The sequence below is a fragment of the Polistes fuscatus genome, unplaced genomic scaffold (genome assembly GCF_010416935.1).
Source record: "Polistes fuscatus isolate 324 unplaced genomic scaffold, CU_Pfus_HIC Scaffold1, whole genome shotgun sequence".
Taxonomy (NCBI): domain Eukaryota; kingdom Metazoa; phylum Arthropoda; class Insecta; order Hymenoptera; family Vespidae; genus Polistes; species Polistes fuscatus.
The window spans coordinates 16422169-16441914 of NW_025112997.1; the positions used below are offsets into that span (position 1 = coordinate 16422169).

Genomic DNA, 19746 nt, shown 5'->3' on the forward strand with positions numbered 1-19746 from the left:
TTATTCCACGAGAAAAACTGTAATAAACGAAGTGGATAAGACATTAACAGAAATACAGATATATTTTATGATAGATCGTAAATAATATATATATACATTAGCTCGCACATTCTTTTTAAACAACGGTATAATTTTTCATATCGTTCGTACAATGGCGTAATCTTGAAGCGTTGGAAAAATCATCAATAAAAATCTTTCAATAATCTCCTCGCCAAAATACTTTTCGATAATATTTGACAAATGAGAGATGTCAGACTAATATTATATTAGTAATAACTATTTATATATCAAACTAATATTATATTAATATTAATATTTATTTTTCTTCTTTCAATCTTAATAAATATACCTTTATTTATATATAATAAATACTTATATATAATAATATATAATAAAAATAAAATAAATATATAATAATAAATAAAATAAATAAATACTTATATATAATAAATACTTTTATTACATTTTAACTTAAGAAAAAAGCAACTCTTCTACGGGTATATTTTACGAATAATAAAAAAAAAGAAGAATATTAGAATCAGGGGAAAAAAACATAATGGGATATTTAAACAAACAATAGGACATTTCGTTTCTCACGGAAATAGCATCATTCGACGACAACGACGACGACGACGACATGAAAAGTCGTACACGCAACACGTAAAACTGGCTATCCCTCTTGCGTAGTAAAAGCTCGACATTGAATATTGCATAGAAAATTGCTTTTACGTGGGGAAACTTGGTGCTACTATTGGTAAGAAAAAAAAACTTACGTATATTGCGGTTGGTAACACGAGACAACGTTGGAAACGATAAAAATAACTTTTGGTCAGACTAAAAGAGAAAAAGAAAGAAGAAAAAGAAAGGAAAAAAAAAGAAAAAAAAAAGGAAAGAAAAAGGAAGTCTATACTGAACTATTTCCATAAAATGAAAATACTACTTCACAAAACTGCGATGGTCGAATGAGATGACCTTTTAGCTGACTCGTTCATGCATTCTGAATAGAAAGATGAGACATCTTAAAATTCATCATAATCGATAAGATTACCAAATCTGTCTGGAACGCTCATCTTCGATTTCCGTTGTATCGATTACCCTCGACACGATATTCTAAATCTGGAAATGTACAATTTTAATAAAAATATACGGATCAAGTGTAAATAGTTATATAACAGGACGTAGTCCTAATAATAATAATAATAATAATAATAATAAGAAGAAGAAGAAGAGGAAATAAATAGTTAATCTTTGTAAAACCAGATAGTCTAATAAGTAATTTAATATTGAACAATTTGGAGAACATTTTGTAAAATATCTAATGAAAAATCTAGAAATATGTAAGTGTCGAACGTGGCATTTTATAAATTTCAAAGGGAGAATCTCGTTGTGAGTTACGATATGTCTCAAGCGACGATAAGAGAGAAACATATGCGCCATATGAGAAATTGAATGCACTTAGTGACAAGGTAGATAGCCATAAAGATGGAAAAATTTCAAAGTTGGACGATCGATGGTTTTACCAATAACATCATCCGATACATATATATAGATATACTATATGCTTTTTTCGTATTTGCCGAATCGTAGAGAATAATAAACTTTTAATGCGATGAAAAATAAGATAAAAGTTTGAAAAAGGAAAAGAAAGAAAAAGAAAAGAAACCTAATTAAATATCATAATATTAGGAAAATACATTTGCAAATGTAATTACAGAGAAGTCATGTGAATACGAATAATGTCTTAGAAGCTGAATGCGACAAGATTTACGAGAATAATTAAGACCTACCACTTAAGATAGGTGTGCAAGGGGCCAAGGAGGGGATGACATATACCAGTCACGATCGATCATAACTCGCGACACGCGAGAAGACTCAATGCATATTTACTTAAGTTAAACTTAAACGTATTTAACCAAGCATGAACGAGTAAGAGTTTTACCCTCATAATGGAACTTCGACCCTCCTTATTTTCCTATTCTCCCGCAACTCCTTTAAACTATTCGTCACGTCTTCTAAATTCTACTCCTCTGGAATACCTTTGAAATATATTGCTTATTATTTTTTTCTAAGTAAGTACATTTGATATGGAACTTATTTACTTTTAAATAAATCATCGAATAAGTATTATATAAACAATTAATTTGTTATATGCGTACGATAATAAATAAATAAATTCTATAAATTAATCTCGAATATTTTCTCATATGCAATCAAATATAAGAATATACTTACATTTTTATATGAACAATTAAACCGTAATCACTTAAAAGCAATAACTTCTAAATAAAATAACGATCTATTAAAAGGGAAATACTTGTACTAATATTTCTGTAATCGACAAGGTCTTTTTTTTTTAATTTTTTTCCTTTTTTCAAAAGCCCTAATTTTTCAGAAACTGTTTCAAGATAGGATCGATTATTCGTGAGAATTTAACCGCAAGGAACATAACACGAAGAATTTATTATGCACTCAAACTTAGCACTTTCGAACGCTCAACCGGCTTATAGACCGAAGTACGATTAAGTTTCGAAACAGATGAGAAGAATACCACGTGAAAAGGCAAACAAATTTAAACTTCTTCTCTCTCGAGGAAATATATTTATTATCAATATTATAATAAATATATTATATATTAACAATTTATGTGCTTACAAATATAATATAATACATATATAATACACACAAAAAATACAGAATTTTAACAAATTTGATTTTTCCGATTTTCAAATGTTATTCTTTACTCTGTAAAGAATAATATATAATATAATATTTATATACCTATATACCTATTTAAAAAAATAATATGTACATAATATTAAAACAATATATGAATTATAAAACATTTGATTTTATCCGATTTCCAAGTGTTATTTTCTACTTTGTGCCAAAAGACTTCATAGCAACAAATTCGATGTTTTCGGTTACCAAATGTCACTTACACTCCATATCAAAGCAATTGATACAAAAATATGAAAGTAACACTGGTCACTTATTATACTTGACCAAATTTATTCCGAATAGTACCGGAAAACATTTTTGCATACATACATACATGAATATATATGTATATAAATATATTAGCTACGTTAGATATAAGACAAATAAAGAGAAGAAAAAATCAAAAGAAATCTCTACCTTCTTACACTGCGATAAAGGATGACCTAGAAAAGAAGAAAAAGAAAGATAATGACCGAATACATATTTTTCCAGGACGTGTTCCTTGACAGAAACATACAACGATGCCAGAGACAGAAACAATTCTTTTCTACGCTGAAGGTATTCTTGTATGTATATATATATATATATATATACTGTACACAAACACATATATACACCTGTTTTCGACGAGTTAACTAAAAAATCATATTTCCACATCAATTATAAAAAAAATGTTTCGAATTCTTATAATTTGCTTCGAACGTACTAATTGGCATTAGAGATTGTCAAAATTGAGTTTTCTCACGTTGTCAACATTTTTTTACGAAATAAACCAACATATTTCTTCAATCAACTTCTCTACGATAAGAAAAAAAAAACTTGCGAAGTTAACGAAACATATGGCATTTATATTTAAATTCTAAACGATATACGCAGGAAATGCTATTTATTTATCGAAAAATTAAATCTCGAATTTGAAAAAAAAAATTCTTTCTTCGTTTGGTAAATTTTTACGAATTTTTTTCTATAAGAGAAAAAGCGACGTTTTTACTCGCGATCGTTATCGTATGAGACATAACGATAAAGGTTCTATAGAGAATACTCACGTGAATCTCTATCTGTTTCTCTTTCTCCCTTTTCTCTTTGTCTCTCTCTCTTGATTTTAGAAATTCAAATGCCCTTTCCTCGGTTTCACAAAAATGTCGATCGCAATTTCCTTACAACAATCTCCTATCTTGATAAGATTCAAGGCACGAGTATTACGTGAAAGCTTTCCCCTTCTCCAAAAAACGTCGAGTTCTTTGCGAAAGAAAACTAAAAGTAGAATATCTTTGGTGGAAGTGCATGTGGAGCCTTAGAGTCGATATCACTGTGGAGTTACCAAGAAGGGATAAGAAGGATAGAAGAAGGAAAGTCAACGTGCCACGTACACACCATCTACATGTGTGTGTATATACATGTATGTATAGATACATATACAAACTTGCAAGCATGAGAATTTTAACGAATGGATCCTTAGAAATCAACGAATCAATCTAATCGATAAGGTGTTATTATCTAACAATAAACATCTCAATCTCTCTTTGTATATCAATAAATTTTTAACGAATACATTGATTTATTTTCAATTTTAAATGAATACATTTATTACAAAATGTGAAATAAACAATAATAATATTTTTACGAGTAAGAAAAATATAGATAAGATGTCATTTGGAACTATTTTTAGTCCATGGTAAATATATTAAAAATAATATAATTTGTGCCTGAAGATGAATAGCCTTTCTAACACGTTTTTTTTCCAAACACCTATCGATGTTACGATAAGAATGAAATAAACGTCTATCTTCATAATAGAAATTTTACATGTCTATCAAATTACTTTCTTTTTCCTTTTCATTATAACTCACTGGAGCTGAACGTTGAAAGAATCACGTGTTATTATAATAATACAATCAAAATAAAATAACTCGAATGAAAAATTTCTATTAAAATCAAAAACAGTATTCCTCGTGTTAAGCTTGTATCAAACTCATATATTTATAAATCAGAAATAAAATGAGTATCTCTAAAATTTCATTCTAATATATCTAATATATATATATATATATATGAATTCGTGTTTACCTTATTATCCAATCCAAGTCAAAGAACTGCATGATCTAAAAATTGTGATAAACTGGAACAAACGAATCCGCAAATCAAAGAAGTGTCTTGTTATTGTCGGAGAAAACTCAAAATCTTGTTCTCGAAGATGCTGCTACCTCCACGTGGACCACTTGTCGCTATGATGATTTTTCCCTATGTTTTCACTCTATTAATTAAAATGTTTCTTTTTATAAACGAGTTTAGATTAAGGACGTCACGTTGACGTGACAACTCACAACTCCGTGAGAGTAAGTTGATCGATATGCGAAAGAGACAAAGAACTAAAAAATGTATAAGTACAGAGGACACATAAACAAAAAATCATTGAAACGATCGTCGCGACGTATAAACGCGCACTGCCCTCGCGGGATCTCACAGCGTCGTGAGCAAAGCGTCGGAGAGCGTCGCGACGGTAACGCGACGACGCCGAACTCTCGCGATCATGAACGCATGTATGTATGTGTCAAACGCATGCGCGCGCACCCTTGATTAACTCCTTCTCTCTCCTTCTTCTTCTTCTTCTTCTTCGTCTTACTTTAAATTCCTCTAATTAAAATTCAACTATTTTTTTCATACAATGATTTATGATCCGAATCAAATTCTCTTTCTTTGTTGAGAGCTTGTTTTAACGTTGGAACATTTTAATAAATTGGTCTCTTTTTTTCACAAATGTTATATTTTTATATATTATTTTTTATATCATTCAATTATAGTATTATAAGGATTATTAATCCTTATATGATATCTATTTAATATATAACTTGTATGCGTATGTATTACACTAAGCTAAATTATTTATTGATATTAAAAATAAGGAACTGTAGAGAAATTGAAAATGTAATTATTTTAATGGAAATAATAAATGGAAGCAATGACAGGATAATTATATTTGGTCGTAGCATAACCATACAATAAATTTGTCGTATTTGAAATTAATGTAAATCATCGAAACTTGGGGGGAGGGGATTAGACATTTATTTAATTAATTATATATAGACCCTTATTGTCAACAATTTGCCTTCATTTAGAAGGTAGGCAGTTTTTCAATTTCCAATAATAAAAAAACTTCTATTCGCAAAAAATCAGACATCGTTCAGAAAAAAATACGACAGAAATTATGCAACTACGTAATAAATTGGTTAAAAAAGTTTCAAAGTAAAAGAAAAGAGAAAAAAAGGGGATAGTAAATATGCAATAAACGATTCAAGATCAAGGAAACTGCAAAAGTTAGGATAAAGTTGAACATATTTAGTTGCGTAAGAAACATTAATAGAAGTTATTATTAGTGGATGGGTGAATAGAAAAATAAATGAATAAGAAAGCTTAAAATTGTTGTTAGAAAAGCAAATCCTATTCGTGTGTGACTGCGAAGCTAAATAAATACACTATTATTATTATTATTATAAACATTTTAAGTATATTTCGTTTTCAATATTAATTCTTATTTTATAAAACTGATATTATATTAAATGTAAAACGTTCGAAATTTTAATTGTTTTTCTCTTAAGACCTTTACTGCGAATACTTTACATAATTTAAGACCTAATTAATCATAATTATTCAAACCGCAATCGACAAGATTTCTAATTATTGAACTTTAAAGTTATATTACCACTTATCTCCTTCCGAGATATATCGCATAATCTCCTAGAGTTTTATCATCTTCGAATAAGATCATGAATTCTGATTTCCTAATTTATCGAGTTCTTGAATAAAAAATATCATAAGAATTAAATGAATGAAATAATAAAACCTTAAAACAAAAACATGGCAATTATCTCTCTATTTGAATCTAAAAAACATACAATTTATATAAAAATTACAAAATCATTACAATTTTGTAAAATCATAAGACTTTTATTTATTATATAATGAAAAGAAAATAAACGAAAGGAAAACGAAAAAAGACAAAGACAGGAATCAAAGAAAAATACGTAGACAAAGGTAAAATATGAAAAATAGGAATTTAATTTGTATCTCTGACGAGAGCTTAACTTCATATCGCGTGTAATCATATGGAAGAAAGCATATCAGGGGCGTCATTCTACGAAATGAGAAATTCAGAATCCAAAGTACAAAATACCTTGATCATTGCTTTTAACAAGAAATTCTACCTTCTATGCAAAACGATCTAAATGAAAATGTACTTTAAAAAATACCGTTTACCCTAATTCTTATTCTAATTGGAATTATCCATCTTATCCTAATTCTAAACAAAAACTAACAATAAGAAATAACAAAAAAATCAATAAAAACTTCAGGAGTAACTCTTAATAAAAATATTGCAATGAAAATAATGAAAAAAAAATAAATATAATATTCTTATCTGTAATGTGTAATATTATTCACATCGTGTGAATTTTTCTTATTTTTCAATCTTTACTTAAAGAGACAAATTTATTATTTCTCGGAAAATAAAAATATATAGACAAATTTAAAACATCGATATTTAAAGAGAACTAACAAAATCCTTAACGTTGTTCCAATGTAAAAAGGGTGCATACAATAAATGCACATTGCAATGTTACAAAGAAAGAAATATATGAATGTCATGGCTATTCTTATGAGCGTCATGGTGTTCGTTTCTCTTTGTCGAGTGCGTGTCTCATAAATTAGTTTATCCAGCGACAGGGAAGCATTTCTGGTATATATAAACGAAAGAACGAACAAGATACGTCGGTATACCTATGCAGTAGTAGTATTATATGTATACCAAGGAAGACAAGTAGATTTATAGCAAGGGAGTAGCAAACCGATGAAGGCGCAACCCACGCCACGATCCGTATTACCTGTTTCTGAACAAGCCGAGAATTAAATTTTTTTCGTAAGAACATGTCAAGGATTTTCTCATTTCACAAATTACCAAAATTCAATTTGAATATATCCATAAGATGATTTTTTATCGGTCTCTCTCTTTCTTTCTTTCTTTCTATCACCTTTTAATTACGCTTTATGGAAATAATATTTCTAAATTGCTGCAAAATATGTTCTTATTCTTATTATAAAGTGAATGTTAACAAAAAAATAAGATATTCCAAATTATCGTTACAAAATAGGAAATATTATATGTTCTTATAAAGTTATTTATTAGTTCATCTTTAACAATATGTTCGGCGCATTTAAAAATTGAAATAAGAAGATAAAAGGAATTATAACATATAACATTGGCCATTTATAAATATGACCGAAAAAATCACTAGTAAAATGTACTGAAATTATCATTCATTACCGTAATAATAGAACTTTTTCCCCAACCTACTATATCACGCAATAAATTGCAAATAATATCGATTATCCGAATTTTAACACGTGAAAATTGTTGCATTGAAGAAAATGCATATGAAGATCCAAACATTCGAAAATAATATGCTAGTATCTAATACTTACGTAATAATTCCCTAGAAAGACACACGGACTCCGAATATAATTTAGTAAGTATTTCTTATAATTAAGCATAACCGTCTAACTTGCGAATAATACACTATAAAAATCACACTATTGACAATTGTTTGATATTTTGAAAGGAAATTTACATATTTTAATAAAAATATTATTATTATTTATAATTATGAAGATAATGTCAATTCCGCGTCAGAGTGTTTGTAAATGCAATCTGGCGTTTAGCAAGCAGCAAGCAAGTGTTCCCGCCACGCAAGCATACAGCGCCGCCATGCGTATACGGCTATTATTAAAATTTGCAATATTTCGATATATTATTTTAAAATAGGCAAATTTTGTATGTGTGTGTGTGTGTGTGTGTGTGAGTAAATCTATTAAAAATCTGACCTATTCAAATAAACAATTAAAATGCAATATATGTAAAAATAAAGACCAAGAAAACAAAAAAAGATCGATAAGAGATCTATGGATGTCTGTTCTATTTTCATAAATATTTCAAACATAAAATTGTTTTAAAAACTATATACTAGTTATCTGTATATATTGTAGATACTTTCGTTGCAACTTGATAGTCTCTAGCTAACAGCTAACTTTGCGATTACGACTCAAATTATCAAAAAGGATTTACATATAATCTACACTTCATAATCGTGGTATACCGTTTTGTTCTGCCCATAAATTTGACTTTATATATTAAAATAACATATGTGAATTTATTTTCCTCATCCCCGGAATCCTTCTAATGAAATTTTTTATAAATAAATAATAAAGAACGAAATCCTTTTACATATATTATAGTATTTATCTAATCGATTAAATAATAAAAATCTGAAATAAACATGAAAGTCGTTGAAAATTGTTGGAGAAGTGAATTCCGAACATACGTGATTACGTTCAAATAAATTGTTATCCTTTAACAAGTATATATAAATGTACATAATAATTTAATTTTTTTTTTCAAATAAATGTTCGAACTACGTGATAATTATTTTCGAAGTACGTAAAGTAATATAAATATGTCATTGTTAACTTTTATTCAGTTCATTAACAAGTAAAAAATATTTTAATAAACATTAGGAATAAAAACGTATAATCTATCAGTATAAAGAAATAGAAAATGAAACTTGTATGTTCAAATACAAAATTATACATAAGACATAGATAAGTTTCTAATTGTTCCGTAGATGCATAAAATTAAACAAACTTGGTGTAACCGTGTATAAACGGCTTTATTAAGTAAATAATTTAGTCCTGTTTACGTTAATTTTATACATTTTTAACAGTTTTCAATTTATTTATTATATCGACTCATACTGTTCATATTAAATCTTGGTCAAGAACAAAATTAATCATCCATACAACTTGTGATTATACGGAATTTGATATTTATGCGTATTTATTACGAAAACACGTATAACAAATAGCATTTGATTTCTGTTATTTAAAAAACTGATTAAAGATTTACAATTTACATAAGTAACATTATAGTATAAAATGCATCATTTACTTGTTATATGCATAAAATTGTTGTTTTGCTAAATACATGATCAATTCTACTAAGATTAAAGATTACGCTTTGTTTCAATAAAAGTATTTAATGAATTTAAGCGTTTAACTTGTATTTTACTTTCTTTTCATTTACATTCAAAAATAATTACGTATCAACAAATGATATACATAAAAGAGTGCATTTGTGTATTTATTGGAAAGATATAAAAAAACTAATTAACCTTTTACGGACTACCTCCGCATATATGCGTTCTGCGTAAACCATCAGTTTGGTCGAAGAACTCATATGTGCGTTTAGCGAAAACAACTGACAGAGCCGAAAATCTCATGTATGTGTTTTACGTAAGCACGTCAATATAACGTAAAGGCAGAAATTTGAGCTGGCAATTTCAAATGATTATCGCAAAAGTGGCTCTGCCCAGCGGAACGCTTAAAGTTGAATCGTCCCGTCCGCAAAGGGTTAAGAAATACAATCTTTATACCAATATAGAAATAATATTTTTGTAGTATTTTTAATATCTCGTCTTTCTTCTGGAAAAAAATGAAGTCACTTCAACGTATTTTTCCTCCAATATTCAAAACAAAGTTATTAAATACTTTGTAAATATAATCTTAACAAAGTAAAGCACAATTATTTTATTGTGATTATTAATATTCTTTCATATTAAACATATGCTGTCATATCTAAGTAATCTTATTGGCATATAATTTTTTCCAATATTCAATAATAAATATAATTGTTGATTCTTTTTTATATATAGCCATAAAAATTTACTAAAAGTAAATCAGACAATTTCGTATAAATTGAAAATATCTGTGGTGTCATAACCTGAACACACACAAAAACTATCCATGAAAATCTTAAAGATTCTATGTCATTGACTTCAGAATGATAACATGCAAGTTGGGATTTAATAATATTTGATCACAAAAAGTAATCTGCTTGTGGTTTTTTACTAGGTATTCCTCGACTTTCTTGTGGCGCTGCTTCAAAAATCGTAAAATCCCTTTGTAAGTGTTCATTTAATTCCAATATAGCCGCCACATTACCACATCTAAAAATAAATAAAAAATATATAGTATATATATAAACACAGACACGCGTACACCCACCACATAGACACTCATAAATATATTCAGATTTTTTTCAAATATCACAACAAATATATATTTCAATAGTAAAATAATTTATATGAAATATCTAAAAGAATAACTTAAAATTGTATAAGATGTAAAAAGTTGTTGACTTAAATATATACCTATAACAATAATTTGGTGCAGACCATACTGTGAGAACAGTTTCATTGAAATGCCATTTATATCCTTCCATTACCAACTGATGTGCTCTACATATCATATCAATATCATTAGCAGAATTAAACTGAGCTACAACATCACTACCAAATAAATATCCTGCTCCACGTGGTGAGACTCCCCAACCTTGAGTATCTTCTGGATCAGACCATAATAAATCGCACATGGGGCCATCATGAGGTACCTTTACAAAAGAGTTTGTATTATTCTCTTAATAAATATAATTTTAACAATATATCAATAAATGAAAATTATGTATAATGTTTATGTTAAAACACATATGTACGTACATTTAAATGAAAAGAAATATTAAATGTTAATATCTGTAAGGATAGGTAGAAAAGTTTTGAGCCTATTCTTTTCTACAAATTTTAAGATTGTCATAAAATTAAGTTTGATTAAAAATATTTCTATGTCAGACTTATAACTTTTCAATCCACCCACATATATAAAAAAAAATAAATATTATTATTAAAAAAGAATAGAATATGTAATCATTAATACTCACTTCTTGTTTCCTATCTATAGTGCGAATCTGATCAAGAGTTTGAATACTAGGAGACAAACCACCATGAACACAAAAAATTTTCCCATCTATAATAGCTGACAATGATAAATAATCAAAAATTTCAGTACAGTATCGCCATACCGTAATACTACCATATTTACGTAAACATTCGTCATAAAATCCATATACTTGAGTAATCTGTCTTGATTCGTGGTTCCCTCTAATTAATGTAATCCTATCAGGATAACGTACCTAAAAAGTCAACAAAAATTCACAAAATAATCTTACTAATGCATTGAAAATGTGAGAATAAATAATACATAATTCTTGAATTTATAAGCATATTACTTTTAATGCAAGGAGAAGAAGGAATGTTTCAACGCTGTAGAATCCTCTGTCAACAAAATCTCCCATAAAAAGATAGTTCGTTTCTGGAACATCACCACCTACTTTAAATAATTCTTTCAAATCATAAAATTGACCATGAATATCTCCACATACCTATAAATATTAATTAGAATTAATAGTAATCACATATAATGAAATATTAGAAACATAATTCTTTATAACGAATTACTAAATATTTTAATAGTCTACAACTTCTATAATGAATTTAAACTTACTGTCACCGGAGAATCAACTCGTTGTACATTGCTTTCTTCTATAAGAATTTCACGAGCCTTTGCACATAAAGCTTTTACTTCTGCTTCTTTTATAATTTCACATTTCTTCAGTTGTTCAATTTGCCGATCCAAATCACTGGAATCGGCCATTTTAATGATACCAGATGAAAGTGGCTACAAATATATCTATACAATCTCAATTCTTATTTCAAAGTTAAAAAGATTACATATAGATAAGATAAAATACAGTTATGTATATTTTATATTAAGTGTAATCTATCTAATATCCACTAACGTTTCACAAATATTGTTGTGTGCATTATTTAAAATAAATATTGCTGATTTATTACAAAAGAAAATATATTAAATCATAAATTAAAAGTTTAATTCATTCTCAATATGTCTATACTTAATTGAAGTACAAAACTTTGATGTAGTAAACAAAATCAGGTAAAGCATACATGCATTTATATATTAATACATGTAATTTTTTTAATTATGATTACAAGATACTATTTGCATGAATAATTCGTATACAGTTTATCAATTATATGCAATAAATTACAATATAATTTCTGAGAACATTGCAAGAAAACAAATCTAAAGATATAACTAATTTTAACAAGAAAAAACCTCTCAATAATTTGCATTATTTTGTTAACATCTTCCAAAGTAAAATGTAAAATATAATAAATACAGAAATATTATGAGAAATAATAAATTCATTACATACACAATTTAAGGATATATTTTTTATATACAATATATGTACTTATATATATATATATATATATTATCTTATATATTATATATATATATATATATATATATATATATATATATTATATATTATAGATTTAATTATGTACCTCTATCAAATTCCGTGTGAAATGTGTCCGTTTAAAGTTGTTAATACATTGAGTAAATAAATTTACAATCCAATCGTTAGAAAGATTTCTTCTAGGCTATATACTTATACCAATGACTACTCGACTCATATAAGATACCAAATGCGTTGCATTTCAAAGTACAGAACGTAAAACGTTTGCGCCATCTTTAGGAAATAAAAAGTAGTTTAGTTCTTTGTAAAGAAATTTTAATAATTCACTATTTATAAGCAAAAACAATGATTGTCAATTAAAATTAATTTTAATATTTACGTTATTTATTTGACTTAACGTCATTATATAATTAATTTCATCTAGTTATAGGAACACAAAAATTATTTATTTGTATATCTATGTTTTTAATTTTAAATAATACACCTATATATATAAAATAAAATATATCAAACACAGAGAGAGAATAAAATCATATTATTTAAAATTGTATTAGAGATTTATAAAACTTTTATTGTCAAAATATTTATAACAATGAATAAGAGAAAGGATTCCCCCTAATAAATATAAATATCTTCTCGTTAAATCAAACTCCCCAAAAATGAATACACATATATAGTGGTGGCTTTTGCATAAACATTGCGAAATTAAAGCAGCCTAATTTTTATCCATATATACAAGAATATTTATTAATTTATTTATATTTGTCTATGATATATTTAATTTTATTATTAACAATCTTATACAATTCTGTTTTTTAATTTTATCTTGAAAAAATTGATCGTTATGACAAAATAAAAGATGCAATAATCTTAATTTAATTTATCAATATCTGTTATAAAATATACAGTTAAAAAACGCACAAAATCAAAATGAAAAAGTAAATGCACAGAATCAAAATGAAAAAATAAACGCACAGAATCAAAATGAAAAAATAAACAAACAAAATTTAAATTAGAGATTATATAAAATAAAGAAAAAGTATTTGTATATTTAACTATGCCCATATAAATTTAATAAATTAAGATTTTTTCGATAAAATAATATTTTTTTCAAGTTAACATGTAATTCATAAGTTTCGATACTATTCTTGAATTTTGCTTCAGATTTTCATATTCTTTCCTCGAACGAATAATTTTCTTATTTTTTGATATAAATTCGAAACAATAATTCTCTAATTCAGGAAAATTAAATTTATCGGCAATTAAAAGAGAATTGAATACAGTCTCAACACTCATACGTTCGATTAAAATATGTTCACATAATTTTATCAAATTGTTTACCTTATATGAAGCAGCTACGGCAATAGTTTTATTTATTATATCTGTATTATCTGTAATTTTAATTTTGTTTGTATATATATACCGCAACATAATAACAAAAATGTCCTTTTCTATCTCACAATCAGTTATATTAATTTTTAATGGTACTTCATTTACTCGACTGTTGCAAATGTTTTTAAATACAGTACTTTGTGACGCAAGTATAATTTTATGTGCAGGAAATATTGAATCTTTAAGCGTAATTATTACATCAGAAAATTCTATATTAAGACATAATGAACTAATATATTTACTTATTTCTTCTCGTTTTCGAACGGCGATACTAAACAGTTTTTTTGTTAGAGGATATATGTGAGTTACTTGAAAAAGCACATCAAACCTATCTGCTATATCGTTTACATTTGGATATACAATTTCTCTATGGTTCTTATCTATAAAATATGTATCATTAAAATCTAATAGATTCATTCTAACAGACAAATATCCGCCATAAGGATTTCTTCTAAATGAAAAAAATATAACTAAATCATTTCCTCTGAACAACAGAGTAATTGAATATGTCAGACTTGATAAAATAAATATAGGTGACTTTTTTACTGAACCACGTTGAAAATCTGTAATATTCCATCGATATTCATTAGTTTGAATTTGTGTCTTAAATTCACTTTGTATATATTGATTATTTCCTTCTTCCATTGTTTCTATCAGTTAAGATAATAATATGTTGATTAAATAGCTACAAAATAAGCATATTATAAAAAACAATACTATCAAAATGTCTATAGGCAGTATGTAATCAAAAGCTATCCTTTTATATTATGACATTCCTACAGCACGATTTTATTATACATTTGTAAAATCTTTTGTATATATGACTGTTCCGTAAATAGACGTTTTATAGGTATTTTTCGTGCGTTAATTCAATAATATCTGGAAATATGAAAACTTGTTTAAAGATAAAATTTTAAAATTATTTGATTGGGACAGATACATATATAGCAGTTTATAAGTTAAAATGATTAGCTCCAATTTTAGAGTTTATAAAAATTTTAATACCAAAATATTAAATTAGTGCTTAATTTTTCATATTCACAATAAACGTGTTAATAATGAACTTAATACCATTAAATAACAAAATGTTATATAACTAATAAATAATAAATGACATGACAATGTATACAACTTTATTAATTTTCTCTACTTTTTGTTATATGGAATTAATCGGCTTATAAATGAACGTAACATTTGTACATACTAGATAATACTTTTGGTCAGCTTTCATAAACAAAGAGAACAATGAAATGAAATGTATTTAAAATATCATTAGAAATAGATTATTATAATTAACGGTTTTTATTCAAATAATTTTAGGCATGATCGATATTCAATTGAGATTATACATCTAACAGAACATTAAGTTACAATTAATAGAGGCGCCATCAATAGAGAGTAAACTAACTAATCACATAGCGATAAGGTAACCAATGAGAGCTCATCACCAAGACGTTCTGTCTGGGAGACAAAAGAAACCCGCCAAAAAACTCGCTCTCTTACTTTTGCTTCATACATATAATAACTTATATTTTTTAAATTGTTCAACTTGCTAATCTAAGCAATGGGAATGGGAACCCGTTTTACCAAACTTTTCCGCTTGGGAGCAGCATATTAGCAAGTCTTTTCGAACGCAAATTTTTGAATATTGCTTTTTAAAAATAAGAAATTAAAGCCATTTAAACAGTTTGCCTTTAAGTTTTTATTTTGATCACAAAATATCAACCTAATTCATAAATAATAATTATTTTCTTCAATAATTATTTAATATAATTAAACATTGCCTAAATTAATTATTCATTGAAATACTATATGATAGTGAGGTTAATTATGATAATTTATATAATACTCGCCGTTCTTGTAGAATATTTTTTTTACCTATGGTACGAAGACCACGCTTTTTTAATTCGTGCTTTAATTGTTCAACATTTCACGTATAATATTTATTTTCTTTATCCATTTTTTTTAATACACCCAACTGCTATTTTTGATGTTAAATATTTGCGCGACATGGAATGATCTATGATGCTGCCCCCTGGGCCGAGTTTTACAAAACCGTATCCCCATTGACCATTATAGTAATACTTAATGAGGGTAAATGTATGTATAATTACTTTTCTTATATCAACATAAAAATTTTCTTTAGATAGATTTATAAACGAAGCTTTATACAAGGAGCACGATCGAGATACGCGTTATCGTATCGAAAATAACTAAATACCGAGTACGATAATTCTCCACGAGGGCGGCAGTGGGGTTCAGAGGTTCAGATTTAAGTACATGTGATTTTATAAATAAATAAATGAAACAAATAGTGCAACTAGTGCAGTAGTGTTTCTAGTGCTCTCTAGTGGCAATAGAAATTATTCTCTCATTGTCTATATACGTAGACATATTTATAACACTGCGATCGTCTTCCTTGTATATAGGCTTCGTGGATTTATAATAAAATTAAAATTTACACATAATATAAAAATAGAGAAAAAGTATTTTTTTATTTAACTATCTTCATATTAGTTTAATACATTGAATTTGTAATAAAACATTGAAATATCATAATTCCTCGAATGATTCACAATTTTTTACAATACACTTGAATATTTATTTGGATTTTTCTATTCATTACTTGCAGATGAACTACTACTTCCTCTTTCCTCTTTGTCTCCTCTTTCCTCTCTTTCCCCTATTTCCTCTTTCCTCTCTTTCCAATCTTTCCCTTCTTTCCCCTCTTTCCTCTCTTTCCTCTCTTTCCCCTCCTTCTGTTCTTTCCTCTCTTTCCCCTCCTTCTGCTCTTTCCTCTCTTTCCCCTCCTCTGCTCTTTCCTCTCTGTCCCCTTCTCCCGCTCTTTCCTCTCTTTCCCCTCTTTCCTCTTTTTCCACTCTTTCCCCTCCTTCCGCTTTCCTCTCTTTCCTCTCTTTCTTCTATTTCCTCTCTTTCCTCTATTTCTTCTCCTTCCGCTCTTTCCTCTCTTTCCACTCTTTCCTCTCCTTCCGCTCTTTCCTCTATTTCCTCTCTTTCCTCTCTTTCCTCTCTTTCCTCTCTTTCTTCTATTTCCAATATTTCTTCTCTTTCCTCTCTTTCCACTCTTTCCTCTCTTTCCTCTCTTTCCACTCTTTCCTCTCTTTCTTCTATTTCCTCTCTTTCCACTATTTCCTCTCTTTCCTCTCTTTCCACTCTTTCCTCTCTTTCTTCTATTTCCTCTCTTTCCACTATTTCCTCTCTTTCCTCTCTTTCCTCTCTTTCCTCTATTTCTTCTCTTTCCACTCTTTCCTCTCTTTCTTCTATTTCCTCTCTTTCCTCTCTTTCCTCTCTTTCCACTCTTTCCTCTCTTTCCACTCTTTCTTCTATTTCCTCTCTTTCCTCTCTTTCCTCTCTTTCTTCTATTTCCTCTCTTTCCTCTCTTTCCACTCTTTCCTCTCTTTCTTCTATTTCCACTATTTCCTCTCTTTCCTCTATTTCTTCTCCTTCCGCTCTTTCCTCTCTTTCCACTCTTTCCCCTCCTTCCGCTCTTTCCTCTATTTCCTCTCTTTCCTCTCTTTCCTCTATTTCTTCTCCTTCCGCTCTTTCCTCTCTTTCCACTCTTTCCCCTCCTTCCGCTCTTTCCTCTCTTTCCTCTCTTTCCTCTATTTCCTCTATTTCCTCTCTTTCCTCTCTTTCCTCTCTTTCCACTCTTTCCTTGTAAGCATTACAAAGAGCTTTTAAATCTAGGATATTTAGTTTCTCTGCAATGGAAAGAATTACCTCTACGTTTACTTTATTAATGTGTCTTATCAAAACATCTTTACATACTTCTATCAAATTCGTTATATGAAACATGTCACCTAAAAAAATTATTTCGCTTGCCATATTATCCAAATCTTCAATTTCATTAGTGTATATGTAGCGCAAAATAATGAGAAAAGTTTTATATCTATAATATGGTAAATTATCATTCCTTAGAATAATAATTCTTCTTTCTGGTGCATTAATTCGTTCATAATCGAACATATTTTCAAAAACAGAACTTTGTGCTGATAATATAATTTTGTGCACAGGAAAGACCGAATTATCGAGACGAAGTGCTTGATCATTAAATTCTGAATTCAAGTATAATGAACTTATATGTTGTTTCATACTTATTATATGTTTTCTCTTGAAACTGAGCATCCTTTTGGTTACAGGATATATATGAGTAACATTAAGTAACAGTTTAAATTTTTTTTTAAAGCTATTGACAGCAGCACATGTAATAGCTTTATTTTCTTCATTTATAACTGTCTTCCCCGCAAAAAGATAAGGTATAGTATATGAAACTTGTAAAAATCCAGTATAACGTTCCACATCAAAATCATATTGTAAACGCAGATTATGACGAGTATAATTTATCACACTTGAGTATTGACAAGAAGGTAATATAAATAGAGGATTTGTTATACGTTTAGTACCTTGGATACAGCGAAGAAACAACTCAAAATTTTCAGCTTCAGTTTTCTCAAATGTAGTTTTTATATAGCGAGTAGTTTCGTCCATTTTAATTATTAATTAATAAATTAGTAAGATAAAATAATTTGTTGATTAAATAGCCCTGAAACATGTATCGTATTAAAAAAATAAAATAAAATCAGTATGTCCTATACAAAATATTAGGTTTGCAACTAAGTGATTGCAAATTTTGTTGATAGATCATTATTAAAATAACCGCACTCGCTTAGTTGCCAACCCAATATATCTTTACAAGTAATCTCTTTTATAATAAGAACCACTATTATTTCAAATTGAATAGTACCTTCCAAAAAAAATTAGAGAAAATTTGATAAAGTAATCTACATTGTTATATTGTTTATTATTAAACTATCATAAAAATCGTTTTTATTTAATGATATTAGCTTAATGAAGGCATTTGTTTTAAATATAAAAGATTAAGTATTAACCAAGTGTTTCAATATAATACAATTATGAAAGTTCTCAAAATTAAAATAATCGCTTTTGCCTGGTAATGGATTATATGAAATTCTATAATATGATCTTATCCTGTATTTATAGTCTCTTAAATGTATGATTGTTTCATTAAAACCTGTGTTGAGGATAGTTACTATAGTATTAAATCAATAAAATTTAAATGGGAACATTTTTTTGTTGTCTAATTGTTAGTATTGCAGAAAAAACATAAAAACACATAGTACGGTTTCGGATAGTTTTATGAAAAAACAAACAGTATAATTTCTTAAATTTCTTAAGCCTAATCCTATTTTCTCTGTACTAATTATTTATTCTGTAATAATGGTCTAACTCACAAAATACGACCATTTATAGGAACTTAACGATTGTCTTACACAGAAATTACTTGTAAATCTATATGATAGCGTTATGTTGTATACTTTAGTTAAATCGTGTAAACCTCAGATTTTACTGATTTATTCGTTTCTCATGAATTT

General features: G+C 27.7%; 3 protein-coding genes and 1 long non-coding RNA gene across 7 annotated transcripts in view; 1 reads left to right on the forward strand and 3 right to left on the reverse strand.

Annotated features, from left to right (window-relative positions):
• The window catches only part of LOC122516660 (somatostatin receptor type 2-like), a 62638-nt gene extending 57457 nt beyond the window's left edge, over positions 1-5181 (reverse strand). Inside the window, exon 1 of the mRNA XM_043634644.1 lies at positions 4786-5181. The gene's annotated coding sequence lies outside the window, so the exon portion shown is untranslated. The remainder of the gene's footprint in view (positions 1-4785) is intronic.
• A 4043-nt stretch (positions 5182-9224) lies between these two features.
• On the reverse strand, positions 9225-13169 carry LOC122516862 (serine/threonine-protein phosphatase 4 catalytic subunit). Of its 2 annotated transcripts, none has more exons than XM_043635062.1 (6): positions 13029-13169; positions 12160-12333; positions 11885-12037; positions 11537-11788; positions 10974-11212; positions 9225-10769 (listed from the first exon to the last, which is right to left on the reverse strand). In XM_043635062.1, exons 2-6 carry the CDS (start codon positions 12307-12309, stop codon positions 10640-10642), a joined length of 924 nt encoding a protein of 307 aa, XP_043490997.1. In that variant the 5' UTR covers positions 12310-12333; positions 13029-13169; the 3' UTR covers positions 9225-10639. The 2 variants fall into 2 exon arrangements, with proteins under 2 accessions (XP_043490997.1, XP_043491003.1); XM_043635068.1 differs by having other exon boundaries at positions 12160-12345.
• Positions 13170-14036: 867 nt separating this feature from the next.
• Positions 14037-15895, reverse strand: LOC122516853 (BTB/POZ and MATH domain-containing protein 4-like). The gene is made up of 2 exons (XM_043635053.1): positions 15537-15895; positions 14037-15211 (listed from the first exon to the last, which is right to left on the reverse strand). The coding sequence occupies exon 2, from the start codon at positions 14975-14977 to the stop codon at positions 14051-14053; it is 927 nt and encodes a 308-aa protein (XP_043490988.1). The 5' UTR covers positions 14978-15211; positions 15537-15895; the 3' UTR covers positions 14037-14050.
• Positions 15896-16393: 498 nt separating this feature from the next.
• Positions 16394-18945, forward strand: LOC122514310. Of its 3 annotated transcripts, XR_006303022.1 has the most exons (3): positions 18076-18252; positions 18367-18418; positions 18493-18945. It is a non-coding gene; the product is annotated as an uncharacterized LOC122514310 (long non-coding RNA). The 3 variants fall into 3 exon arrangements; XR_006303021.1 differs by lacking the exon at positions 18076-18252 and adding an exon at positions 16394-16432 and having other exon boundaries at positions 18367-18945; XR_006303020.1 differs by having other exon boundaries at positions 18367-18945.
• Positions 18946-19746: the final 801 nt, after the last annotated feature.